This window comes from Euleptes europaea, chromosome 11 (assembly GCF_029931775.1).
Source record: "Euleptes europaea isolate rEulEur1 chromosome 11, rEulEur1.hap1, whole genome shotgun sequence".
Taxonomy (NCBI): domain Eukaryota; kingdom Metazoa; phylum Chordata; class Lepidosauria; order Squamata; family Sphaerodactylidae; genus Euleptes; species Euleptes europaea.
In genome coordinates, this window is record NC_079322.1 from 23938795 (window position 1) to 23966489 (window position 27695).

The 27695-nt window shown below is 44.3% G+C and overlaps 1 protein-coding gene across 2 annotated transcripts in view; it reads left to right on the forward strand.

The window, feature by feature from the left end:
- Window positions 1-12283, forward strand: part of LOC130484558 (dual specificity calcium/calmodulin-dependent 3',5'-cyclic nucleotide phosphodiesterase 1C-like) — a 173025-nt gene extending 160742 nt beyond the window's left edge. For both annotated transcript variants that reach the window (XM_056857598.1, XM_056857600.1), the window contains 3 exons: window positions 8932-8994; window positions 10878-10982; window positions 12213-12283. In XM_056857598.1, the coding sequence (XP_056713576.1) occupies window positions 8932-8994; window positions 10878-10885 (71 nt within the window). In that variant the 3' untranslated portion in view covers window positions 10886-10982; window positions 12213-12283. The remainder of the gene's footprint in view (window positions 1-8931; window positions 8995-10877; window positions 10983-12212) is intronic.
- Window positions 12284-27695: the final 15412 nt, after the last annotated feature.

A 27695-nucleotide genomic window follows, 5' to 3' on the forward strand; every position in this document is an offset into this window, starting at 1 on the left:
CATCTGCTTGATGACTCCTTGGTTTGTAATTGTGCTTCATCTGATCCCTCATTGTGTCCGTTTTGTATGCAGGAAGAATGCTTCTCAAGCTCTGATTGAACGTGCTGTTTATGGTCATTTATGTATGGGAGTTTTACCCGAGGGTCGTTGCTGGCTGGGCCCACACTTTCCTGTTGGGAGTCTCTGCACCACCAGCTTCCAAGCTCAGATCAAGTCCCACCCCTTTAAATCCTGCTTTGCAATTGGCTTGCTTTGCAGTGCTCACTGTGAAAGAAAATCCCCCCCCCAAATAACCCAATCGCCGCATAAAAAAGCATTTTAAGAACAAAAACCAAAAAACTGAGCAATCTGAAAGAAAAGGGGGGGACCCAACCCTCAGTTTTCAAAAGCCTTTCTTTTGCTCAAAAAGAGCTCAGAGGAAGCAGGAAGCATTTGAATCCCCACCTGTTTACATACTGCTTTGTGATTGTCTGTGAGAGAAAGCCTGATTCCAGTGGCCCATGCTTTGCCTTCTGCATGGAGATTTCAGTCAGGCTGAGCTCAGGAAAGAGGGAAGAGTTGGTTTAACAGAGGAATGGGAAGACCCGGATATTGCGAGGGCTGGCAGTGAGGTAATTTCTATTGGATGGAAAACTCATGCAGAACTCCAAGGAACAACTGAGTCAGACGGGGCAAACGTGAGTCCAAGTACCCATGCATAAATGACCTATGACATCTGTAAAAAGCACATTTTGAAAAAGGTCCTTCTGCCGCCTGATAATGGCAAATGGATCAGTTCCTCTATTGAGCTCTTATTGCTGAATGAAGCGATAGAAGGGGAAATTGACGACAGAGCGCCATGTGAACGCACCTAAGTCCAGTCAATGTTTGCACACCAGATGGGCTTGCAGCCCCCAAAACATTTTTAGGTGATGCGGCCCCAACGTATGAGCTTTGGGGGGTTGCAGAATAGTGAGCCCCATCTACAGTATCCTGGCACTGCAACCGCTCACTTCCTGTCAGCTGTCCCAGAAGCAATTGCTGCTCCTTCCCCAGCTCTGGTGTGTGGCACATGATAACGCAGACCTCAATCTGTATGGCAGGTCCATTTGTACTCATGCCCTTCATTGTGATTGACAGTCCAGTGCAATGCAGTTTTATTTGAAAGACATCCTTTCAAGTCCAGTGGGATTTTTGTCTCCTAAAAAAGCATGCATGTGTGCAGAGGTCCATGCTACTTGGTATCTCAAGCTAAGGATTATTTACCCAAGAACTCCCATTTTCTGTGCAGCAGACACATGCCAGGGTAGCTTTTTTCTGGGACATAGATTGCGGGTTTGTGAACAGTGCGCCGGAAAGGGAAAACGCACAGATCACAAACAATTCATGGGCAATTCCAAGTGAAATCCATTCAAAAAGTATTTGTAATGTAGATATGCACTTACACACACTTTCCCACGAAAGCTCAGGGTGGAAAATAATCCCATTCCAGTTTGGAAAGCAGGAATTGAGGATTAAAAATTAGTGTGTTGCTCAAGGAGCACTGAATCCTCGAATTCAACTGGGTAACACCAGATTTTCAAAAAATTTCCTATGATGCAAGAGGAATCCCTTTTCCATCTTAGGAAAACTTAGCAGAAGATGCAGTTTGATGGGAGAGTAATTAGCTCCAACCCTATGATTTTAGGAATCTCAGTACAACAGGAATAGATTTATTTGCTTGCAATCTGATCCTATGCATATTTACTAAAAAGTAACTCTCACTTCACTGTGGCTTCCTCCAAATTAAATAGACATAGGATCACAGCTATATATATGTATATATTTCCTATACTGAAGGTTTAGAATGAATTAATATTTCATTGTTTCTTCTATTAGTTGGTGCAGTCAAATACTGCCTTCTGATTCTTTACTATCTTGAGCTTTCAGAAGATTATGGAAACACATATATTTTTATCCAGCACATTTGTATTTTTTCACTTACATTTTTTAGCACAGAAAGGGCTCGTCTATTTCTCTGTTATCCTGTGCAAAAATGCTGGAAGCTTTCTCTTTTCAAATTAAAAACCATCCTATATTACATGAGCCAGAACCTCCATCCCTTTCAGAAACAGTTTTATTTGCACAGTTAAAGGTATCAGGTCAAGATCCCCTGTGGAAGTAAAAGGATGGGGCATTGGGGCAGCCCTTTCAATGTCTCCTTTAATTCTTCTCAGTTCACCCGCACCCTCTTGGGCAGAGCTTGGTGGGTGTGGGGGTTGCAGGTGGATAGAAGACAGATGTTTTCCCTCTGAATTTTCCACTGCTATCTTCACTCATCTCAGGTAAGGGTTTTCATTGATATCCTCCTGTTTAATTCACTGGCTGCACTCTTCTATAACATTTGGAGCATTACTCTTGGTGGTGGAGATTGTGGCTGGAAGCAGGGAGTTTTGTGTCCTCTGTTGTTCTTTCTGCTTTCTTTGCTGTGTATAGAAGAATTTTCTGCCACAGATTCTATATCTAGCCGTGTGCGGATCATCATTTCTATCTCTCCCTCTTCCCTGCCTGTAAATCAGAATAACATTGTGACTCTCGTCACGAGTGTTGTGAGGATCGGTATGATACCTGCCAGAGGAAGCAGCATTTATTTGGAAAGGCATCACTGTTTATTCTTTCTTCATCTTAGGGAAGGGAAACAGGGCCCAGGGTTACATCGCTTGAAATAAAATATGGGGGAATCTCTCGTTTCTTCTTGGTATTTGATCCAGAAGTCTTCGATGTTACCCCTCAGCACCTTTTGAACATAATTGCAGAGGTTAAAGGGTGTGTATTAAGGATTTTTCATCATAGGCTCCTGGTTTGGCCTTGGGCAAATCACTGGCATGTAGCCAACCTCCAAATGAGTGGCATTTCCATTTGAAAAAGAGGGGGAGGGAACTTTAACCAATTCTCTCCTCACCCTGCAAACTTTCACTTTGGTCCTGTTCTGTTCCTTAGTGTCTGCTGACCCCAGGAACAAAATGGGGGGGGGGCTGCAGCAGGAGGAGCAGGTAGAAAAGTCCTGCTCTGCAAAGTTGGCAGCTCTTTGGATAAACGCCAGTGACTTATAGACTTGATTCTGCATACCTGTGTATGAATTTTATACCATACAGTCATTGTCTGGTTTGGGGCACAATCCGTTTTACAGCCATTGGATATATATGGGGACAAGATTGTGATGATCTCAAGAGTATTTTGAAGGCAACCATGATGGGCATTGAAGGGTACAATGTTGGACTGGGAGCGCAACATTAAATTGTACCCCATACTTCTGTTGGGAGAGAAGTAGAAGCGGAGAATATTGTCGGAATAGCTGGTAAACAGAAATGCACATTGGCCTTCCTTAGATTTGCCAAATAGGGCAATGTTTCTCCCTCGGTTGGACCGAGAAGATGTTTTTCTTTAAAAACACATATCATGCACCCCTGTTAAGAGAATCACAGTGGTCTTAAGAGCAGCTGTGCCTGGGTCAGGCTAAGGGTCCATCCTGCCAAGCAGTCTCTTCCACAGATGCCCCTGGAAGTCCTACAAGCACAGCATGGAGTCCCAGTGGCTGCCTTTTAGTATTGGTATTCGGAGAGTTCCTGCCTCTGAAATTATAGGCGGAGAGCATGTGACTGGCACCAGGTTGCCCGGTACCCTTCAGAGTTGACTGGAACCCAGGTCTCTCCAGCCATATGCTGACATTCAAACCAGTTTGTGGTACCAGTTCAGGTGCCCAGGGCATGGTATGAAGGCATCGGATTCCTCATGGGCCTTCAGATTGGTTTGTTCTTTTCTCAAACTCCAAAGGTGGAGAATGCAAGAAAAGAAATTCTGAAATGGTCCAGGGTGGGTTTTTTTTAGCAGCATTGTCACTTCTTCTTTTTTTTGTTTTGGCCGCCAAGTCACAGCTCCAAAATAAGGAATAGTTTGTGAGATGGTAGAGCAATGATATCTTATTTGTGTCAGAATATTGATGGTGTTGGAAAGTTCTGGCAAGTCGCAGGTGACCTGTGGTGACCCCTTTTAAGGCAAGAGTTGGACAGAGGTGGTTTGCCATTTCCTGCCTCCACATCACAACCCTGGTATTCCCTGGAGGTCTCCCATCCAAATACTTGCCAGGGTCAACCCTGCTTAACTTCCAAGATCTGACAAGATCAGGCTAGCCTGGGCTATCCAAGTCACTTAGGCAAAGGGTAAATTGTAGCAAACGGAGGCACTAGATCTCCCTAGCATTCAGAAGAGACGTCATGAAGAAAATAAAGGCAGAACACCTTATTTCTGTTTCTGCCTTATTAAAGTTCCAATTGTCTGTCCTGCATCTGTGTTTGTCACAGCTTCACAGTTCTACATTCTGTTGTGCTGATTCAGTGCTTAAGTAGTGTGGGGGGGAATACAGTTGAGAGTCAGCGGCTGTTTAATGAGTGTTACATCTAAGTTGGTACTTCTGGGGATCAACCAGAGTTTTTTTTTAAAAAAACCCAAAAAGGCTTACTTTGATCCTAGTGTGTCGGAACACAATTTGGACTTTCCAAACAGGCAGGGACTTCTTTCTAACATAGACAGTTTCCTCTTTGTTCCGAGTTTGTACAAAGAAAGAGATGGTAGGATTTCTGAAACTTGCCTAACAACTCATTGCAGGTGGCCAGGCTGCTGAGGTTTTTATTGAAGGCTCAGAGTCCATCAAGGCAGTAGTAGCTTGATGGCTTTTGGTCAGGGTGTACTGATGTTTCCCTGTACTGCTGGAGGTTCAAAAGGCTATGTACCATTCACTACTTAGGGGCATACATTGATCTCTGCCTGAATTGGCCATTGGCAATGGATTCCAGCCTTTCTTTGATCAAGTGCAAATACTTCCTTGGGGTTGAGCTCAGCATGTGCCCATCAGATTTGGCCTGGTTTTAGCCACAAGGGCTAGAACCGTCTAGGCACAGTTCTATCACATGAGCTGCTGTTTACATAGAGGGTGTTGAAGCCAAAGTAGAAGTTGCAATGTATTCATATTACCTTTAGCAGGTGACTGTCAGAATGTATCAGTGGACTGAAATCAGTGGACTTAGGTTGAAGAAACTTGGCATAGGATTGCACTGTTGGATACTGATATGCATTCTGAAATCAGTGGGCTTTGACTGGAGTAACTCTGCATAGGATTGCACTGTAAATCTGTGATGGGCATTTGTGTTGTCTAGTGATTATTATTAAAGGTATAGTGGAGTGAGAATTTCCTTTTCTTTTTGCCTGGATAATATTTTTATACTATTTTATATACAGTTTTTAAAAACACTTTGCTATTTTTATTTGTAGACTTCTGGTTGCAGTTTTCTCAGAGGACCTGTTTGCTTGCAGAACCAAAATTCTCCATGCCTCATTTTCTGTTTCCCTCTGTATGTCTCTTTCTTTGCTTGTTTCTCCTCTTCCCTGTGTTTAATAGAAAGAGGCCATTGACTTTGCAACGTAAGAGAAATATTCACATAGTGTCTCATAAGCTCAGTATGTTGTACTGAAACAACATACCTATGCTCTTTTTAGTGCCACAAAGAATCTGTGTTAGATACTGGAGAAAATATGTAAGGTGTGGATATGGTGTGCACAGGTTGGCTCTTTATAAACACTGATAGTGACATCGTCTTCAAGTTACCAGGGTTGCATCCTTTATAATGTTGCGTGTCTCACTTGCTCTTCTTATGACCTTGCATTAGATCAGTAAAAAAAATATATGGAATAACGATACAAAAACAGTGTGATTTGTAGATTTAGAAGAAAGATTAGTTGTTATCTTTTAAACTAAAATTCCAGAGGGGTAGCCATGTTAGTGTTTTTGCAGCAAAATGGGGAGGGGTATTAGCACCTTAAAGACAAACAGATTTATTGTGATATATGCTTTCATGGATTGGAATCCACTTAATCAGATGCATCAAATTTGTCTTCAGTGGACGGATACGTACACACACAATCATAGTGGGAGAAAATGTAAAACAAGTGAAAAGGCATTCAAATGCAGGAGCAAAATTTTACCTCATGAGCATCATTGCCTTTTGATCCCATTATTTATAATGTTTTTCTTCTATTTCTATCTCTGTGGCCACTTTCACACATCTTGAATATTGCACTTTCAACCCACTTTCAATGGACTTTAATGATCGCTTGCAAGTGCATTTTGCCATTTCACACAGTAAAATCTAGCTGCCAAGTGCATTGAGAGTGGATTGGAAGTGCATTATTCAGCATGTATGAACGCACCATGTGTGTGTGTGTGTGTATGTATGTGTGTGTACAGGATATAATTCATGCATCCAATTTAGTGCCTTCTAGTCTATGAGAGCTGATGCCTCAATCAATTTGCTAGTCTTTCAGATGCTACACAACTCCTGTCTTTTTAACTGTATCATTTATTGCAATTGCTCTAAAATTGTATTGATAGAACTGAGTCCCAATGAACCTACAGGGAAATTAACCCAGTCTAAGTGCTCTGATCTTGTAGAATATTTTTTTTCCTAACTTGGTACCATGCACGAATCTAAAACACGTTATTTATGGGTGTTTTTTTGGTCAGCCAGAATTTATGATGGAGATATCTCTATTGAACTCAGCTGAGAGCCATTTCACACATCAAGTAGGCAGAGACAAATCTAGGTTTGTGACCAACCAGATACTCAACAGGAAGCTGATGAGTGTACTGGTATGGTACACACACTTGCAAACATGTGTATCACATTCATAATCAGGTGTACACAAACCACCAGGGGTGTACATATGAAATGTAATTTTTGAAAAGGTTTAAGCAAATTATGTACCGGTAGATGTTATTCACACAGCCATTTTTCAGTGAAATTTTGAGATTGATTTTGCCCATTCTAATTCATTGCTGTACAAGTCAGATACTCAAAGAATGTTCTGATTAACACATATTTGGGTTATTATGACTTAAGACCCAAATAGTGATGTAGTGGTTAAGAGAGGTGGTTTGGAAGAGTAGACTCTGATCTGGGTTTTATTCCCCACTCCTCCATATGAGCGGCAGAGGCTAATCTGGTGAACTGGATTTGTTTCCCCACTCCTCCACATGAAGCCAACTGGGTGACCCTGGGCTAGTCACAGCTCTCTCAGCCCCCCTACCTCCCAGGGTGTCTGTTGTGGGGAGGGGAAGGGAAGGTGATTGTAAGCCGGTTTGTTTCTCCCTTAAGTGGTAGAGAAAGTCAGCATATAAAAACCAACTCCTTTTTCTTTTTCTTTTTCTTCTTCTTCTTCTTCTTCTTCTTCTTCTTCTTCTTCTTCTTCTTCTTCTTCTTCTTCTTCTTCTTCTTCTTCTTCTTCTTCTAATTTAATTGACTTGTGGGTATGCAGTGCTGACAGACAAAATGTATTTATTGTCACATTTTAAATTGGGAAGGGGAGGTATGTCATCTCTACATGTGTAATACAATTTCCCAGCATTTCAGTTTTTGTGTAAATGAGTTCCTGTATGTTCATCTGATTACCAAATAAAAGCAATGAGATCTCCACTTGGTTTGAATCCTAGTTCTGTGCCAAGGATGGTTTGTTTGTCTAATGGATTGATGGAGTGGACTAAGTATTCATCACTCTTAATCTCCTCAGCAAGACAGTGCCTCCACTCACATACAAAGCACATGTCTTCCCAAAGTGGAGGAGGTTAGAAATCTTTTCCACTATTATCATTAGCAGAGTGGGAGCTGCTACTCCGTGGGCCCTCCCCACTCTGCTTAGTAACAACAGACATTGGAGGCTCAAGATGCTAAGCTAGTCCTTGGGTCCCTCTTGCCCAAGACTGTTGACTCTATCAGTGGTTGGTCAAGATTTTGAGCAGAGACCTTTGCCAGTCCTGCTACTTAAAAGACACTAGAGTCTGAACCTGTGACTGTCTTCTTTCACTGATCTATACTCCCTTTCCTAAAGTTGCTAGCTCATGAAGCAACTCCTTCCCTTGCTGCCAAAGCTCTGGCTACTGAGACTTGGAACGACTTTGTTCTACCCTTTTAAAGAAAAACCAAGTTTATTATATTTTTTTCAGGATGAGTTACTATTAAAAACAAGAGGAGTATGGGTTCTATAGAAGCTAACAAGGCAGAGAGGACTCATTTAGGCTTAAACAAGCCTCCGTTTGAGCCACAGTAGGCAAGAATAACGTTTCAGGCTTCAAAAATGTGAAAATCAACCCAGTCGTCCCAACTGCATCAAGCACTGCAAAAAGCGGGAGACAGAAATTGTATGAAGGGTTATCCCTTCCTTGGATTTACTAGAGAAGCTTTAAGGAATTCAGAAATGAAGATGGTAGTGCTGTGTCTTGATTTAACTGGACTGAAATAAAGCTGGACTCAATAAAGCTCAATGAACAAAGACAGGAATCTCCGCTGTCCACATGACTGGCCTATCCTGGTCTGATAGACCAGATATAGGACAACCTGCACCACACTAACCACTAGCCATGTATCATGGCCATCCAAGTGTTTGACAACCTCTTTGGTTTTGCCAGGAGGCTTATCCTCCCTGTATTGGGTCACCTTTCATGATTGGTGGACTCCAACCAACTTTAGTGGGTTCCAAGTTGTGCAGGACTAACATACAGCCCTATTACTATGATGGGCTAGAGAGTGACATGCACTGACATGGGTACTGTGGCACTACCGTGTGAGGCTTGTTGGCCAATTCATTGTTGGTCACTTCCAATCAGTCATTAGAATTTCATGCTGTTATGTACCAGGCTTGCAGAGCTACAATTCAACCATATTAACAAGAGAATATCTGGAGACTCACAATGCCAACAAGACTACAGGTTGTAACACCAATGGCACATTAGTGTATAGACCAAATCTTATATATTCATTTGCTACTGGAATGGTTACAAGAATCAAGTACAATTTAATAAGGAACTGAGGAGTGCATATTTGTTTTAATTATTCCCTTCTGAGATGACTTTTTTTATTTTTGAAGGTTCAAAGCAACGCACAAATGACGCACCAGTACCGAATTCCTCAAATCGACTTACTTTGCCAGGTTAGTAAGTGCCGTCCTTTTAATATAACCACAGAAGCCTCTGGTCAAGAAGTTATTGGTGATGTTCTGTGATGGGAATTGACTCCTTTGGTGCTCTTCCTTTGCATTGTCTGTTGGTTAGTGGTCAAGTGACCATTTTTTCCATTGTCTCATTAATTTGTACTTTTATATACTCTCCCATGGTTAGCATTCAAATACTGTGCTGTGATAAGCAGGAAATTTTTGGAATGAGTCAGTAGAGTGCAGAAAAGGTATTTGACTGCATTGAGTTGGAAAGTAGATGATGATCTCATCTCATTACTCTGTGCTTAGGAAACAGTTACTACAGTGTCATAATCTTCTTTACATCTTTGTTGCTAATGCAGAACAAGTGAGGTTTTTATTTTAAATTATCCTATATCTTGGGGACTGTGGGTTTCCGACTGTTCTCTCATCCAGTGCACCTCATTTGCACTCACAGAATAGGGAACCCCCACCCATAAAAGGTCAGCTTTTTCACTAGGGTTGACGACCTCCAGGTACTAGCTGGAGATCTCCTGCTATTTCTCCCCTGGAGAAAATGGCCGCTTTGGCAATTGAACTCTATGGCATTGAAGTCCCTCCCCTCCCCAATCACCACCCTTCTCAGGCTCCACCCCCAAAATCTTTTGGTATTTCCCAACCCTGAGCTGGCAACCCTATTTCTCATGGGGGGGGGGGGTTTCTATGCCTTAAGCTCATGCCCAGATCTTTAGATGCCTGGATGGCAAGAATGGACAGTGGATGAGCCAGATGGGAAGACGGGGGGGGGGGGGGGCAAGGCAGCTTTTGTGGGGAGGGAGGGCACCGGAAAACACACATAGCCCTGAAGGGCCGATGGGTGAGGATAGTGTGGCTGGCAGGTGCCAGGCAGAGGGAAGAGAGAGAATGAAAAGGAGAGTTTTTGCAGAGGAGGGGTTCTCTGGAACTGTCTGTGTGAAAAAGGAATGCTCTCCATTGACCTTGAACTGTCCAGGTCAATGGGGAAGGGCAGTGGCTCAGTGGTAGAGCATCTGCTTGGCATACAGAAGGTCCCAGGTTCAATTCCTGGCATCTCCATTTAAAGGGACTAGGCAAGTAGGTGATGTGAAAGACCTCTGCCTGAGACCCTGGAGAGCCACTGCCGGTCTGAGTAGACAATATTGACTTTGATGGACCAAGGGTCTGATTCAGTAGAAGGCATCTTCATGTGTTCATATGTGACCTCACGTCACCGTTCTGCCATTTTTTTCAGCATGTGTACAAAGAGAGGCAAGACAGGTGGCTGCCTTTCTCTCTACTAGCAGCAATTCCTTCTGGGAAGTAGCAAATATATATAGTCCAGGTTTCAAGAGGGCTCCACAACCTTTCCAAGGGACCCGATTCGTGGGTTGAACCCCACTGCATACTCTGGTCATAGCTTGTTGCTGGATCATAGCTGAGTTCTATTATGACAGACGTGGTGGGACACAATGACATTTGCTAAAGTAACCCAAGGTTCAGCCGATGTTTTTTTCCAGACAATCCAGTGAGCCTTAATGATCCTTGGAATTTTTCCCCCTCTGACACCTCAAAGCTCCCCACACTATAATGTCATCTGGCACATGTGGACGGTGACTGAAAATAAAAACTCTGGCACCTGATGAAGGTGCCGCCTTATGAAGACCTTTCTTATGCCATTTACCCGAAGCAATTCCTAAAACCAAGGTACCGTACAGTCAATAGCAATACATGTATTCTAGCCAAACGCTCACTTCCTCTAGCTGTGGCCTAGTGCATTTTTGTAGTTTTAGATGTAGGTATCTTCTGCTTCAGTTTAGTGCTGCTGTTGCTTATGCATTTCCACTGGGATTGACCGATGCCCTTTTTGTATGGCGTTCTTTCAGAAGACTAAGAGCTTCTTCAGAAGAGCATTGCCACATCAACATGCCAGCCCGATTGCTTGGAGGCATTTTTAAGAAAAGCATGCGCTTCCTGCACAAAATGTTCAGGTCAGTATTAGATCCACCTCTCATTCTACTGACACGTAGAATGAAATCTGGGCTTAGAACTGTTCCAGATCCTCATTGACTTAGCATGGTGGGGAAAGGGTTTACTTAAGCGATCTCCCTGATCCAGTTAGGGATGATGGATGCAAGGACGCAGGCCATACCAATGTGAGTCCTTAACTGAGAGAGACTTGCTTGTGCAGACCCAATGTTGTATGCAATTCCACAACTTAATGCAGAAACCAGAACTGAGCTCGTAGCCCTGTTTAGATACTCTGAATAGTGCTGAAAGGCTCAGTATGATGAAGGGTGACGGTGTACGTCTGTAGAGGTCCCCCCCCCCCAATCTCTCATCTCTGCTGAACAGATAATTGATGCTGTTCAGTGTATCTGACTCGTACTGCACACAGATACATTGGAATCCGAACAGTACAAGCAAGGATGCGCTCTTTCACAGTGCACCAAACCAACATTGTATGGGCAGAAAATGACAGTAAAAAGCCTTGGGTTGGATGCTGTGAATCTGGTCTAATAACAGTGAAGCCTTTCCTCGAGAACAAAGACTTTTATCCCATGGAAAAGCAAAGTTCCCTGAACCCAAGGAAGGCTCCACCACTAGTAGAATGGAGTCATGAGATGCAGGTGGCTCTGCATTGGGTTGCAGTGTGTTCACCCTTAAGGTGGTGGTTAGAACTCGGTGCCCTAAAACATAAGAACTGGTACAGGTACCCAATCCTGTACACAAAAGCATCAAGTTCATGTTCTGCCTGCCAGTACTGATGAGACTTCAGTGCATCTTGGGTTACTACACATTGCGAGCATCACTTGAGGAAGAGAAGTGAAAAGAGGAGTCGAGTAGCTCATTGATTAGGCAGAGAGGGGGGGGAGAGGGAGGAGGGAAAGAAGGAGAAAGGGGGGGGAGAGAGAATATCCATACAGAATGGGGATTCGAACCTGGGTCTTCCAGGTCCTAGTCCAGCATGCTAACCACTATGCAACACTATCTCCAATTCCAAACATTATGAAATCTGATGTTGAGCCATAGCTAGTAAGATAGGAGCACTATGTTAAAAGTACTGACATCCTTCAGTAACGAAAGCAGTGTGTTGCCATGCATTGTGCAGTCAAAACAATTATGTGAGTTAAGTAAAAATACATGCTATCCCTCCTGTATATTAGCAGAAACAATGTCTCTGTTCTTACATTAATATTTCTGGCTTTTCCCCCCTTCAGATCACCTGAACTCAAAAACCAGCAACAATGAGTATCTACCATAAGGAATCAGAGGCAACCATTTAAAAAACAGATTTTTCTTTCCAAAAAACAAATTGTTTTACTGTTTCCTCCCCCCCCCTGTCCTTTGTTTTTAATATTATGGTCCATGGCATAGTTCAGAGTTTAGTCCTGTTCACCATGGTCACATCTTACTCTCTCCTCAGAACTTACATACAGATCCTGTCTGAATGGAATTTATGCAGCCAACTGTACCGTGTTGCTTTCTTTAATAAAGTTCTGCCACACAAATATGTATTTTCACAGGAACATGTTTGTGAAGTGAAGATTTTTTACCCCGTGCATCTGTCTGAACAGTGATGCCGCTTGCATAATATTTAAAATATTTGTCAGATTAGAGGGGAGTGGACATATTCATGGAGGAAAGGGGTATTCATGGCTACTAGTTAAAATGGATACTAGACATGTTGCATCCCTATTCTCTCCAGGATCAGAGGAGCATGCCTATTATCTTGGGTGCTGTGGAACACAGGCAGGATGCTGCAGCTGCAGTCGTCTTGTTTGGGGGCTTCCTAGAGGCACCCGGTTGGCCACTGTGTGAACAGATTGCTGGACTTGATGGGCCTTGGTCTGATCCAGCAGGGCTTTTCTTAGGTTCTTATGTTCTTAGTGTTTGATATGACTGTCTGCTTGTCTCAGAATTTAGGCATTTCAAGCCAGACAGGTGTGTGTGCTTTGTTTGTGTGCATAACCCTAGCTTGATGTCCATTCTCGCATGCAAGCAAGATGCTATGTGCGTAGTTGCAGGTCTGCTTTTGGCAGTTATGACTATGCACACATAGCTTTCATAAGAATTATACTATTGCATTCAGATGTCACAACAAGCTCTAACGACTGGGGTTTCTTGATGCACGACACTTATGCCACCCTGTTGAGTCACCGACCACTGGTTCTTAACTATGGACCAGTGGTTCCAGTTGGGGAGTTCGACGGATGCTAGGCGGCAAGCTCAAGGCTGGACTCAGATAAGGAGCTGATTTTTGTATTATTTTGACTTTCCTCGAGAGACTTAACCAGTGCTTTGGTATTTTGCCAGCCTAGTGTCTAGTTGCGTCGGGCGCTCCCTGGGCCAGACCTGGCCCCGTTGCCCAGCAGCATCTCCAGCTCCCAACAACCCATGCAAAGAAGACACAGCCCAAGTTTGGATGAAAATGGCCGCAGCTTTTATTGATTGCAGCAGCAAGGCATTGGCATGGCATGGGGGCGTTATCCTTCCATCGACCTGCCACCTCTGCAGGCCGATGCACAACTCCCAGCACCCCTGCTGGGACCAGCTTGAGATGGCAGTTCCTGGGACACACGAGGATGGCAGCCAGCTGTGTGGTCCCCTGCCACTGGGAGGGAGGCCACCCTGACAGCCCCTAGCTGGGCTTGTCTCTGGCAGCTCCCCTGTCTTGGCATGTCCCGCTCCAGCCTCCCCCAAAATCCCTTAACAGGATCCTCCATGCAAGGAAAAGGGGCACGCAGGCCGGCTTTCCCCCCAAACTGGATCCGGCCCCGATGCCAAACCGCCAAAGCTGTGACAAACAAACATAACGCTCAACAAACTAAATATTTTATACAGCGGTGGACGGGTGGGACAAACGGAAGCCCAATGAGGGCAGAAGCAGGCGAGGCCTCCGTGTGCGCAGGGAAGCTGGCACTGAGTGGAACACCTAGGTCCGTCCTCCAGGAGGCCCGTCCCCTGGGAGCCTTGAGCCTGATGGCTCATTCAAAGCGAGGCTCCCAGCACCCGTGTGAACACGCGGCGAAGCACATGGCGTCGGGCTGAGACGCCGCCCTTGCTTTGCCGCTGCCCGCCCGAACAGACACGGGAGAGCCCATCTCCAGCAGGCAGCCCTTGGCTCCCCGCGCTCCAATGGCCACCGGCCTCCCCACAAGCTCCAGCTCGCTCTTGCCCTCCCTGGCACAGGCAGGCAACCTGGGGCTCTGCAAGGTTAGTTGGAGCCACGCTTATTCAAGTATTCAACTATGGACCAGTGAGGTAGGATGGAATGACTATTAACTGACCAATGAAACTTCTCATGATACATTTTAACTCAGAACTTCAACAAATCATATTTTTTATCCTTACCTTTGCAATATATAACAGTTCTGTACAAATTAGGGTTGCCAGGTCCCAGTTAGGAAATTCCTGGAAACCTTGGCGGTGGAGCCTGGGAAGGGTGGGGTATAAGGAGGAGAAGGACCACAGTGGAGTATAATGCCATAGAGTCCACCCTCAAAAGCAGCCATTTTCTCCAGGGGAACTGATCTCTTGATCAGTTGTAATTCTGGAAGTTCTCTAGGCCCACCTTAGGGATGCCAGGTCCCTCTTCGCCACCGGCAGCAGGAGATCAGTTGTAATAGCAGGAGATCTCCAGCTAGTACCTGGAGGTTGGCAACTCTGGTACAAACCCATTTGGTCATGATTAACAAGGCTGTTTCTTCATAATTTCTACAAGCTGAGATTTTAAACCTTGGTTAAATCTTAATTTACAATCCAACCTCCAGGTGGTGGCTGGAGATCTCCCACTATTACAACTGATCTCCAGGTGACAGAGATCATTTCACCTGGAGAAAATGGCTGTGTTGGAAGGTGGACTTTATGGCATTATACACCCTTAGGGTTGCCAGGTCCCTCTTTGCCACCGGCGGGAGGTTTTTGGGGAGGAGCCTGAGGAGGGCTGGGTTTGTGGAGGGGAGGGACTTCAATGCCATAGAGTCCAATTGCCAAAGCGGCCATTTTCTCCCGGTAAACTGATCTCTATTGGCTGGAGATCAGTTGTAATAGCAGGAGATCTCCAGCCGCTACCTGGAGGTTGGCAACCCTATATACCCCAACTCCACCCTCCTCAGGTTCCACCCCCCAAATCTCCAGGTATACCCCAAACCGGAGCTTGCAAGCCTATGCCAAAAGCACCTCCAGGTTGCTTAGGCCCTGGCATCCAGCCTTCCAGGCAAACTGGAGAGCAGTATCAAACTGGGAAATGTTCCATCAAGCTTTGCCATTATGAGGTGAGGGAGCTGGAAGCAGGGAGGAGAGTGCAGGAGCACAGTAAATTGTTCCCGCCTGAAGCCAATAACTTGCTGTGTTGCCTGAACTGAGCTGGGTCTGCATTTATTCCACACACCCACCATATTCTCCCCTTGAAGAATAGCTTGTCAGCACTATCCTTATTTGACTGGGTCCAACTGCCATGAGCTTTAGTGCACAAAAATCAGTTAACAAATATATAGATGTTGGTGGACATTTTTTTAAAGTAATATTTCACTCACACTCAAAGACATTTCTGACTACTGAAGCTACTGCCACACTGATAAGCTGAGTGGCAAGGTGTTCAATATTGCTAACCATTTGCATTTCCAAAACTCATCGCAGTTTTGAAAAAGATGACTATTATCATCCAGCACAAGGTGGTATGCGTCGAGGTAAGTGGTTCTTAAAGAGACGTGTAGTATACCTCTTTCAGGTAATGTGTTGTATTTTTGCACCAAACCCTCCCCCCCCACCCACTCAAAGTTTCCAAGTAAAAAATCTCCATGGTATAAAAAAGTCTCAACGTCTAGCTTTCCTTGTATCCACAGAGGTTTCCAAAGACTGTTTCACAAAAGTTGTGTATCTCTGCCAACAAAAGTCAACAAATGAACGAATATAAAACCCACACAAAAATAGGGGGGGAAATCATCTTCTCCAAAAGTCAGTTCAATTTTTACCATCTGCACCACTTGGTTAGAAATGAATCTTACCTTCCTCCCGTAGTGACACCCGTGTGATCCTCCTTGCATCTCAGTGAGAAAGGCGGGATATCAATAAAGTAAATTAATACATTTCTAAACATGAACTTACTTTTCAGTGCACTGATTTCATGGAAATGCTTCCCATTCATTGATCCTACCATTAAACCAGCATATCGTGAATTGAGTTCCGTGAATGGGAGATGCGCAGAGAGCACCGCCATGCTTTTATTCATGCCTCTTTAATTGTAATTGTACAGAAGATTTTTCTAGATGGACATCCCAATCCTAAAGGCAAAAAAGGGTTTAAAAAAATTGAGCAAATGGAGAAAATCTCCCATTACCTCCAACGGGGCTGCACCACCCAAAAAGGTAGCACGGCACCGCTGCAGCGCGAGGGGGCGTTTGTGGGGCGAAATGGGTGAGGAAGCTGCCTGATGGCAGCTCCTCCCCCAGAAATGCCCCAGGAATGCCCCCCCCCCACCAGCACAGGCTTTCCCTTCTGGGAAAGCCCTGCCAGCATGGCTGCGCCGGCGGCAAGGGCCGGCGGCGCCTGGATGCCATCATGTTTGCCCCGGCACTGGTGTAGGTGCCACCTTATTCCTTGTTAAGTTGGCATCTACGTCAGTGTGCGGTCACGCCGGCTCACTGCAGCACTTTGTACTGCAAGGGATGGATTCCAGTTTTGAATCATCCTCCACAGAAAAAAAACATCTGTGCAAATGGAAAAATAGCACAGCAGAAAATCCATGCAAACAGAACACTAGAACAGGATTTCTTTGCTTTGCTAAGCTGGTTTTCTGGTTGGAGGACTTCTTAACATACAGAATACCTTATAAACGGTGACACCCCATAAAATGTAACCGACATTCTGAACTGGGGCAGTCCATTTTACCACCTTATTCTCCTAATCCTCAATGTCAGCTCATGCCTTTCTGATGGCTCTTTATTTTTCATTTTCCTTTATTATTTCTATTAATGGAAATAGTTGCTCTCCTTGTGATTTGAACAAAAGCCATTCTTTTTCCCTGCAGGTAAATTCTGTTCTTGGGCAGAGAATGAATATGAATTTTCCAGTATCTGTAATGAACCAAAAAATGTGCTTGGGAGAGCAAGTATAATTTGTATTACAAACCTCCCTGTATCTATCCAATGCCTGTACTTCCCACAGCCAAAGAAAGAGAAAGTGTGTGTGTGTGTATAGATGAATAGCAGCAGAGTGTCTTCTGTATATTTAAGAGCAAAATGCAAAGTTTTGGACCATGAGTACCTTTGCCTAGGAGCCTGCCTGGAAAAATATTCTTCATGAAAGATTTATGCAAAATGGTCATATGATTTTTAAGAGGTTATTCTTTTGAAATTCATGGGATGCCAGCGTGGTTAAGAGTGGTGGATTCTAATCTGGAGAACTGGGTTGGTTTTCCCTCTCCTACACATGGAGCCAGCTGGGTGACCTTGGGCTAGTTACAGTTCTCTCTGAACTCTCTCAGCCCCAACTACCTCGCAAGGTGCCTCTTGTGGGGAGAAGAAGGGAAGGCGATTGTGAGCTGGTTTGAGTCTCCTTAAAAAGGTAGAGAAAGCTGGCATATAAAAACCAACTCCTCCTCCTCCTCCTCCTCCTCTTCCTACTCCTTCTATAGCTGCATGGAGTCCTGCTTCTTGTGTGTTAATGATAGAGTGGCTTGGCCTATGGTTGGATGGATCCAAAGGTCTAGGCACTTGGACTTCTCATCCCTTCTTCACTATTTAAAACTGGCTTGAGGATCAATGGAAGGTCACAGCATGAGTGGTGGCTTCACCTATGCCAAAAGCTTGAGGCTACCGTTGGAAGAAAGGATTATAAAACCTCCTACAAAGTATATATGGAACCTGTCAGTAGCAGTTGTGTTTACAGGGTAGATCTCATCAGTGTCATTAACTCTGATTTTTCTAATAGAGTTATGGGTTGGTTGCCATGATATTAGAACACCTGGATTTAAATTCCTGTCCAGCCATTGACACTATCACTATAGGGTAAAGCTACATCTCAGTAGCACAGCAGCCACTTTACCGGCAGTTTACAAAATATCTACTCCCCAAAGAAGATTTAATCGATACATTTCCAGTGAAAAGAATTTGGAGGTCCGATTAGATCAGGGATGGCCACAGAAAGGACTTGAGCACCTGGGGAAAACTACATGTCCCAGAATCCCTAGCACTTGGGACCCTGTTACAGCATCATTTCATCAGGCACCAGGGTGGGAAGGAGTTAGGGTTGCCAACCTCTAGGTAGTAGCTGGAGATCTCCTGCTATTACAACTGATCTCCAGCCGATAAGAGATCAGTTCAGCTGGAGAAAATGGCCGCCTTGGCAATTGGACTCTATGGCATCAAAGTCCCACCCCTCCCCAAACCCCACCCTTCTCAGGGTCTGCCCCCCAAAACTCCCACCGGTGGTGAAGAGGGACCTGGCAACCCTAGAAACTTTCATTGCTGGCACAGGTAAGTATACAGATGGGAGGGAGGAGAAGAGGCAGAGGAACACTTCTCCTTTGCCTTGGCTTACTCTTCAATTCAAGCAGGCTGTAGTATAGGGTTGCCAGCTCCGGATTGGGAAATACCCAGAGATTTTTGGGGTGGAGCCTGAGGAGGGTGGGGTTTGGGGAGGGGAGGGATTTAAACAGAGTACAATGCCACAGAGTCCACCTTCCAAAGTGGCCATTTTCTCCAGGGGAACTGATATCTGTCACCTGGAGATCAGTTGTAATAGTGGGAGATCGCCAGCTACCTCCTGGAGATTGGAAACCCTACTGTAGTACCTCTAACTGAAGGCAACAGCATCAGGCCTTTGTTATTTGTATTGTATTCTGAAACAGGAAATTATAAACACTGGGAACGTCATTACTATTTGTGTTTTCACCCAGTTTCACCATATTGTGTTTTCATCGCACACACACTTTGCCTTAGTCAATGATTTCATCTTTTACAGTAGCTTTAAAAATGAGCTATATTTTGTGTTGATGGTAAATGTATATATAATGTGCATCAGTAATGGTTGTCCACGCACTGAACTTCATAGGATACCATCGTAAAATGTGATTTGTCACATTGGTGGGAGAAAAAAAATGGTAGAGGTTGCCAAGCTGCTCTGACAACTAAAATCACTGGTTTCTGCGACCCGGAGGGTTGGAGCCAGCCAGCTTCTCCAGCCCGCCCCAGTTCCCCTTCATCCTACGCCACATAGCCTTTTTTCTTGGCAGAGAGGAACCCTTGTTGTTGTTGTTGTTGTTGTTTATTTTTCACTCGAAGTGTTCACCTGCAGAAAATCTGGTTGGATCCAACCTGGAGGGTTTGGGATGGACACCATCCCTGCAAAAGATGAAACCCAAGTGCTTTCAGAAGCCAGAATGTTGCTGAGCCATTCACCAGTCACATATGGCTGCTGTCTCTGTTCTTCCAAAAAGAACATAGGAAGTTTTATGGTTGGCCTCAGCCCTGCTTTTACATTCCTCTTTTTGTCCTGTGCCCATCAAAGTCTTCCCCAAGTCATCTTGGAGCTTTGCGTCTTTGCCTTTCGTGCCCATTAGCACTTGGCTAGGCTCTCCAGTATATATATATGAGAAGTGGGTTAGGTAAGAATCTCCAAGTCTAGACACAAAGCGGGGAGAGAAAAGAAACTGTCTCTCTCCTACCAACCACCCATCTCTCTGCAAGGGGTTCAGTAAAATCTTTGAGAACAGTGGGAATTGGGTTTAGTGCTTAATAATATATCCAGATAGTTGAAACATGGAATTTGAGATAAATCACTACTTTAAAACACTTTTTAAATCATTTTCTGCCCATTCCTGAAAATTGGGCTGAATGTTTTGTGGAGGCGGTGTGACCGCGCCACCAGCGTAAGTGCGTGTAAACGCGTGTTTACATGCACTTACACTGGCGCCGAGGCTGGTCCCGCCAGTGGCAGAGCACCGCAGGACCGCACCACCCCCCTCCGCCTTCGTGGCCTCTCTATGGCGCCAGCAACGGTGTGGAGAAGCCTTACCAGCGCAGGGGGGGCGTTCCAGGGGCGGGCAAGGGGAGGAGCTTCCAGCTAGGTGGCTCCCTATCCCCTTTCGGCCACTTCCGCCGGCACCGGGAATGGCGGTGCTGCACCTGCTTTTTAGCAGGCATGGCCTCACTATTCCCTATGGGGCAAAAGGCCCCGGTTAAACAAAAAAAGCCGCAAAACGGCTTTTTTTTGTTTAACAGCGTACGGGGAGCGGCTTAGGAAGAGGCGCTGCTGTGCCTCTTCCCCGCCGTCCCCGTACACCTCAGCTCAGGAATGGGCTGTCTGTTTTCAAGTTCATTTTGCTTGCCCTTTAACACACAGTCATAAGAGGGGTACACTTTATCAGAACCCAGAAATGCAGGCTATCTTGCCTGAGCCGCAGTCCCATTATGTGTTAAGTATAACATTTTACAAATAACATGGAAATGTTGCTGTCATGACCCATGAGCTTGTCTATATGGAAGTGGGGAGGGGCGCTAATAAGTGTGTCCTGGGCTCTGGATTATTGGGTCAGTACAGACTGAAGGGTACAGGCTTTCTTTCAAGAGCATCGATAGTTTATTCCTCCTGACTCATTTTTGATCTTCATCCCTTCTAGCCATCAAGTCTGAGATACATAGTTCAAGGAAACCCAACAGCCTCTCGAGCACCACCTTCCCACCCTTTCACAAGAAAACCGACGAATACATGGTGAAATATAAACTGCTTGACCAGAGAGGAAGAATGAAGAAGATCCAAAATATTTCTCAAAACTGGAATAGGAAATAGAGAGTGAAGGTCTACTTTCCTCTCATTTGTGAAGAAGACATTTGGGAAGAAGATGCTGAAAAAATGCTTTGAACTCTAAACAAATTGTGAAATAATCCAAAAGGCAAGTATATAATGAAGAAAAAAAAATCAATGGAAAGATCCTCTAGATGCATTCACCCTGCTCCACCAAAGATGAACTGGATGGAGAAATTTAAAACTCATGAACCTTGAGTACAAATTCATGCCACAAGGAATGATACCTCTACCTGTGTACAGAGCAACTATATCTGTACACAGGTAACCTGACACCGTCATAACTAGTTGTATATACAGGAGCAACATTTATCCCTCTGGTGACAACATAGAACCTACTAAATTGGAAGCCTGTGACAGGAAGTCATGTAATGACAAAGCCATGTGACAGGTAAAGGGGGGCAGAGTCATTATTTCATTGATGTTCAGAGTAGGACTGTGGACAGCAGACCAAGACACCCAGGGACAGAAAATACAAGCTGAGCATCAGGGGAGAGACCATAGAAATAAGTCAAGATCAGAGTAATGGAGCCTCTCCATCACTCAATGACATAGCCTCGCTGTCCTGCTGCTTCTCTCAGTGTATGCATGAAGAGAAGCAGAAGGTGTAGATGCTAGCAGAAGGTCCCTCAAAACATCAACAAAAAAATGGTGACTCCCTAGAAGCTTACAACCCAGCAAGCAGAGGTTTTGTGACTGACTTGAGGGTTCTGACCCATGGGTTGAAGACCACTTCTCCAACATGGGTTTATACAGTCAGTTTATCTACCCATCACCTGTAGACAGAGCCTAGGAGAATCCAATTTTACTGAGAAGTTTATGGATTGAGCAAAGGGGGAAGGACAGACGGTAACCCAGAGTCAAATACAATGCTTGCATTTCTGGGCCATTTGGAACCTTCACACCTATCTGCAGTTGATTTCTGAATACCCAGTGATAGGAAGCAACATCAGGGAAAGGCCTTGGTCTCCATGTCTCTCCCCCCAAGTAAACTGGCTGACCATTGTTTGAAACAGGTTGCTGAACTAGATAGACCTTCGGTCCGATCTGTCGGAGCCCTTCTTATGTCATCAGACTATTATTCCACATTGGGGAGAAAGGGAGGATATAAATGAAATGAAATAAATAAATACATTACTTCAGTGGATATTAATAGAATGATTCTGCACTAAGAGGTAAATAATTTATGTCTGCCTCTGATCCTTCCATATTTTGGTTATTTTGGTTTTGGATGTTTTTCTCTCCTTCCTTACACAAATTTCAGTTTAGGAACAAAAGTTTAAAAATTTAATCCAGAGAATGAAGCCTAGAATGGAAACAATTTCTCCTAGTACAAGCAGGTGCACCACATGCAGTGAATATATTCCTATAGAATATCACCTCTATTTTTGGAAGCAGTGTGGACTCTTGGCCTGATTCGGAAAAGCCTGGAATTTGAATAAAGTAAAGGTAAGACAGCTAACTCCCCCAAAATGGAACCGGCAAAGAAAAGAGAACTGAAATCTTGGTCAGTAAAACTGACCCAAGTTTCACTAGAAAATGTACAACTTCTGTGTTTGAAATTATGGACTACAACAATGATGGTGGGTGCCACATGGACATTCTGTTACATGCGATTTATACCTTGCATTGCTCCCCAGTGTTTACCCAAAGTGGTTTAAAATGTCATCGTCCTCCCCTCTGTTTTTCTCTCTCCCCCCCCCCAGAGTGTGACTAGCCCAAGGCCTCCCAGTGAGTTTCTATGGCAGAATGCAGATTCAAACCTGGGTTTCCCGCATTCTGATCCAGCACTGTAACCGCTACTTCCTTTTCATGCCATCCCTTCAAAGAAGGATAAACATAATTCCCCTTTCACTTTTATTCCCAACAACCCTATGAGGAGAGTCAGGCTGAGAAAGGGGGCCTAGCCCAAGATCTCCAGGGAGCTTCGTAATGGTAAAGACTTGAATCTGGGTCTCCTCAGAATGACACTGTGACTACTACACAACATTGCCTTTCCTACAATGCACTGGCACAATATCAACTTTTGTGGAATAATTCTTTGTCTTGAAATTCCCCCACCCCAGCCCCACACACTGCTGGGAAATTCCTGGTCCCTCTTTGTCACCTTGGCTTCTTTTACTAGAGGGGTATTAGTTGTTGGGGGAGAATGCAATTTATCTGTCAAGAGTTTTATAATTAAAAAGGCAAGAGAACTATTTGGCAACACGTTGCTTGTAAAGTGCATTAGATAATGTGCATGAAAAGTTGTATAAAATACAATGTTATATTCTTCCAAATAAGCCTTGGGTATACGTGTGTGTTTGTGTGCGCATGTGTGAAGATTTCTTTTCCCCGAAGGTCAGATTCACATTGAATACTAAGGCCTTTTATGCATGGCTCTTTCCCTCATAGAGGAAGGCACTGCCATGAAAACCCCAAAAGGGGTCGCCATAAGTCGGCTGCGACTTCACGGCACTTTACACACACACACACTTTCCCTCATGGTCACCTCTCCGAAAACTTTGGGTCTTTGTTTTGATTATGTATGCCCTTTCCAACCATCAGAGGTCGCCTCGCTCTCCTCCTGTGTTTCCACGCGTTTTGCGCACGTTTTCAAATTTGTGATAAAACAGGTCCTTGAAAACGCGGGAAAAATGTGTGGAAACGAGCAGGGAGAGTAGGGTTGCCGAGTCCCTCTTTGCCACTGGCGGGAGGATTTTGGGGCGGAGCCTGAAAAGGGTGGGGCTTGGGGAGGGGAGGGATTTCAGTGCCATAGAGTCCAATTTCCAAAGTGGCCGTTTTCTCCAGGTGAACTGATCTCTATTGGCTGGAGATCAGTTGTAATAGCGGGAAATCTCCAGCTAGAACCTGGAGGTTAGCCAAAGTGCAAAATTGTTATGATGCGACACAATAACACAACACAAAACACTTATAAATACAAATATAACATACACTACAAAGATATGTGCATCACCAACAAGCAGTCCAAGACCAACATATGTGGTCCAAAAGTTACACCGTCCTTCAAAAGGTAAGTGTTCAGTAATCCCTAGAAAGGTAAGTGTACACAGTCAACAATGGTCCCACGAAGGTTTCCACGAAGTGCAGATGTAGACCGATGGGGAATTTCTTATATTAATCTCTTCTTCAGTCCCCAAAAATAACTTATTCTTGCTTCAAATATGACTGCCAGCATTATCCCTGTGTGGAACTGATTGATATGGAACAAAAAATAATGCTGGTAGTCGTATTTGAAGCAAGAATAAGTTGTTTTGGGGGACTGAAGAAGAGATTAATATAAGAAAGTCCCCATCGGTCTACATCTGCACTTCGTGGAAACCTTCGTGGGACCATTGTTGACTGTGTACACTTACCTTTCTAGGGATTACTGAACACTTACCTTTTGAAGGACGGTGTAACTTTTGGACCACAAATGTTGGTCTTGGACTGCTTGTTGGTGATGCACATATCTTAGTAGTGTATGTTATATTTGTATTTATAAGTGTTTTGTGTTGTGTTGTTGTGTCGCGTCATAACAAGTTTGCACTTTGGTTATATCTTTTCGCACCTATGCTGAATTCCAAACCTTAGGTACTAGCTTAGAGGTGCCTTTTTCCTACACACAGAACCTGAAGGTTGGCAACCCTAGGGGAGAGTGAGGCAACCTCTGATGGTCAAAAACGGCATGCATAATCAAAATAAAGACCCAAAGCTGTCGGAGGCGTGACAGTGAGGGAAAGAGCCATGTATAAAAGGCCTTAAAGTACTTTTCAGATCTTCTCTTGTTCTTGATCTGCTTGTGTGAAAAGCAGAAAGCTGGTGAAATGGGTTTCGCGCTTCTGACACTTGATGGTACCTGTGTGAGTTTCGTTAACCGTATCCATATTTTATAACTATTCCAAATAACAGTGTGTGGTATTCGGCCTTAGCAAAGCAGTGTTGTTATAGCAAAATAGAGGGAAATGTTTTAATATTTAGCAGCCATATTCCAGTGTCAGGATGCTGTCCAGTTTCCTGATGCAACACTGCCATCTGGTGTTCATTTGGAAACATTGACAGGAAAAATAGTTTTGTACCTGCAGGACCCGTGAGCCCCAGCACCTTTCTTTTTGCACCAGCAGAAAAAGGGGTTGGATCCAACACGTTGCCTGCACAGTTTCATTTGCTGCCATTCTTATTTGGAGCGGCTTATGACAGGAGAGCTTGAATTGCACAGTATGTTTTTAAATTAAATTTTCTCTTAATAACGAAGCCCAGCAATAAAGCCTGAAATCTATATAGAAACACCACTTTTCCACACACCCCCAGGGAACTTATATTTTGAGATGTTAATTTTTAATGGCTCATTATTTGTGTGGTTGTGTAACTTCCGATTCTTCGTCGGCGATCTACATTAATTTAAGCCAGAGGACGGTGCACGGGTTTTGTAAAATGACAACTTGCACCAGCATCAGACATACCCAGAAAACAAGTAAAGGAGGTCAGAGGAGAGTTCTAAGAATCCGGACCTTCCCTGCCCTCCTCAAAAGATCCTTTGCTCCTTGTGCTGGTCGTGGACCATAATAAAGTCTGATGACGATCCTTTGGTCCTTTCCTACAGTTTAGTAATAAAGCTGGACAGCGACTTACCCTTCAGCTTCCTCCAGAACTGACAGGCCACAGGAAAGACCAAGGTTCTTAGGGTTGCCAGATCCCCCCTCACCACCAGCTGGAGATTCGTTGTGGGGGGGGGCTGGGGGGTGATTGGTGCAATAACATCACTTCCAGGTTTACCCCAGAAGTGGCAGGGATGCTCCAGCGCGTTCCTCCAAAAACGCTATAGTTTCCATAAAGTTTTTGGAGGAATGTGCTAGAAGGTCCCTGTCACTTCCGGGGTAAACCCAGAAGTGACATTAATCGCCCCCCTTCAGCTGGCCTGCTTCCGCCCGTTGGTCAGCTGAGGTGCGGCAGACAGCCCCCTTAATTGGCGGGCAATTGCCCACCATTACCTGGTACCTGGCAACCCTAAAGATTCTGCTGAATCATGAAGCAGCTTTACGTTAACTCAGACTATCGGTCCATTTAGCCCAGTATTCTTTATGATACTGCTCATATAGCCAATTCGACTCTGAACAGTGTCACACTAAGATCTAGCCCAATATTCTGTATTCCAACTGGCAGTGGGAAATCCCCAGGTCTCGAATAATGGTTTTCCCCAGCCTTGCTACTTGAGCTCTGTTATGTTGGGCAAGGCAAGGATAATCCCAGAGATTTGCGCATCCAAGTAGGGATGTGCAATTGGATAATGCTGACCTGATATTTCCGGTATCAGATCAGTAATCTCCCAAACTGAAAAAGGCATTCCTGATATTTCCTAATTATGACCTTGCAATCCCAATGAATATTAGAAATATCTGGAGTCAGGACAGGAGGCCTTTCTACTGTTCTGCAGGTGGCTCACTGGCCCTTTAAAGGACAAGTTTTTTTCACTTATTGATGATATGTGGTAGACTTGGCCTCTGGAGTCCAGAAGCCAGGTCTACCTCCCATTGAAACAGTCGCCCTTTAAAGGGGTTGATCCACTGTGGACCAGCTGAGGCACTTCCCCCTCCCACCCTGCTCCTGCTGCCTGCGGGCACAGCAAAAATTATGTTTTAATTTCATTTGATAGTTTTGGAAAGAGCATCACTAACATTTTTCACTAAGTTTTGGGAGTATTTATATTTTCCCAATATTAATTAAAACAGAAATGTTTCCAACAGTACTTTCTGACATCAGTACCCTTCTTCTTCTTCTTCTTCTTCTTCTTCTTCTTCTTCTTCTTCTTCTTCTTCTTCTTCTTCTTCTTCTTCTTCTTGTGTTAAGTGCTGTCAAGTCACTTCCGACTTATGGCAAACCTTTGAATTAATGCCCTCCAAAATGTCGTATCATTAACAACCTTGCTCAGGTCTTGCAGACCGAGAGCCGTGGTTTCCTTTGTTGAGTCGATCCATCTCTATTTACCTGATATTTAAGGAAAACAATAATCATGCCTTTCTTGACTTTCCAATACGGAATTAAAATTACAAGTGTTGAAGTGTATATCCTAGGCATATCCTGTACCCTCTGATCCTTCCCTTAAAATGTTCAAAGGTCCTACCATCTCTACCTTCTTCCTCTGTGCTGAGCTCAGACCTGCAGCTTGCCAGATGGAGCGTATGAAGACTGGTCTTAAGTGGAGATAATGAGATTGCATCTAATTACATACAACTCATGGACTGTTCTACTGAGCTGGCCAAGGTTAAATTTTTTCCATTTGTACTTCTGTTAGCAAGGAGCCCCGTGGCGCAGAGCGGTAAGCTGCAGTACTGCAGTCAAAAGCTCTGCTCATGACCTGAGTTCGATCCCAAAAGAAGTCGGTTTCAGGAAGCTGGCTCAAGGTTGACTCAGCCTTCCATCCTTCCGAGGTCAGTAAAATGAGTAACCCAGATTGCTGGGGGTAAAGTGTAGATGACTGGGGAAGGCAATGGCAAACCACCCCATAAACACAGTCTGCCTAGGAAATGTCAGGATGTGATGTCACCCCATCGGTCAGGAATGACCTGGTGCTTGCACAGGGGACTGACTACCTTTACCTTAAAAAAACACATTTATTAGCTTCAGTCTACTGCATATACAACAAGCTGATGATCTTCTTGTGATCTTTATATCAGTTGAGAGGCCACAAAAGAATAACAAGCAAATATACTAAATTCAAAACATTTATTATGTAATACATGCAACTTTTTTGTGGGACAGCACTGGATTAACTATTCCGGTCACCTGAATTCCTGGCATAATGCAAAAACTATTACAGTATAATTCTCTCTCAGCATTTGTTGGTGTCATCTCCAAAATTGCCTCCTTGTAGCACTGAAGCCAAAATAAGTATGGGACATGTGAAAGTTCTCTGCTGA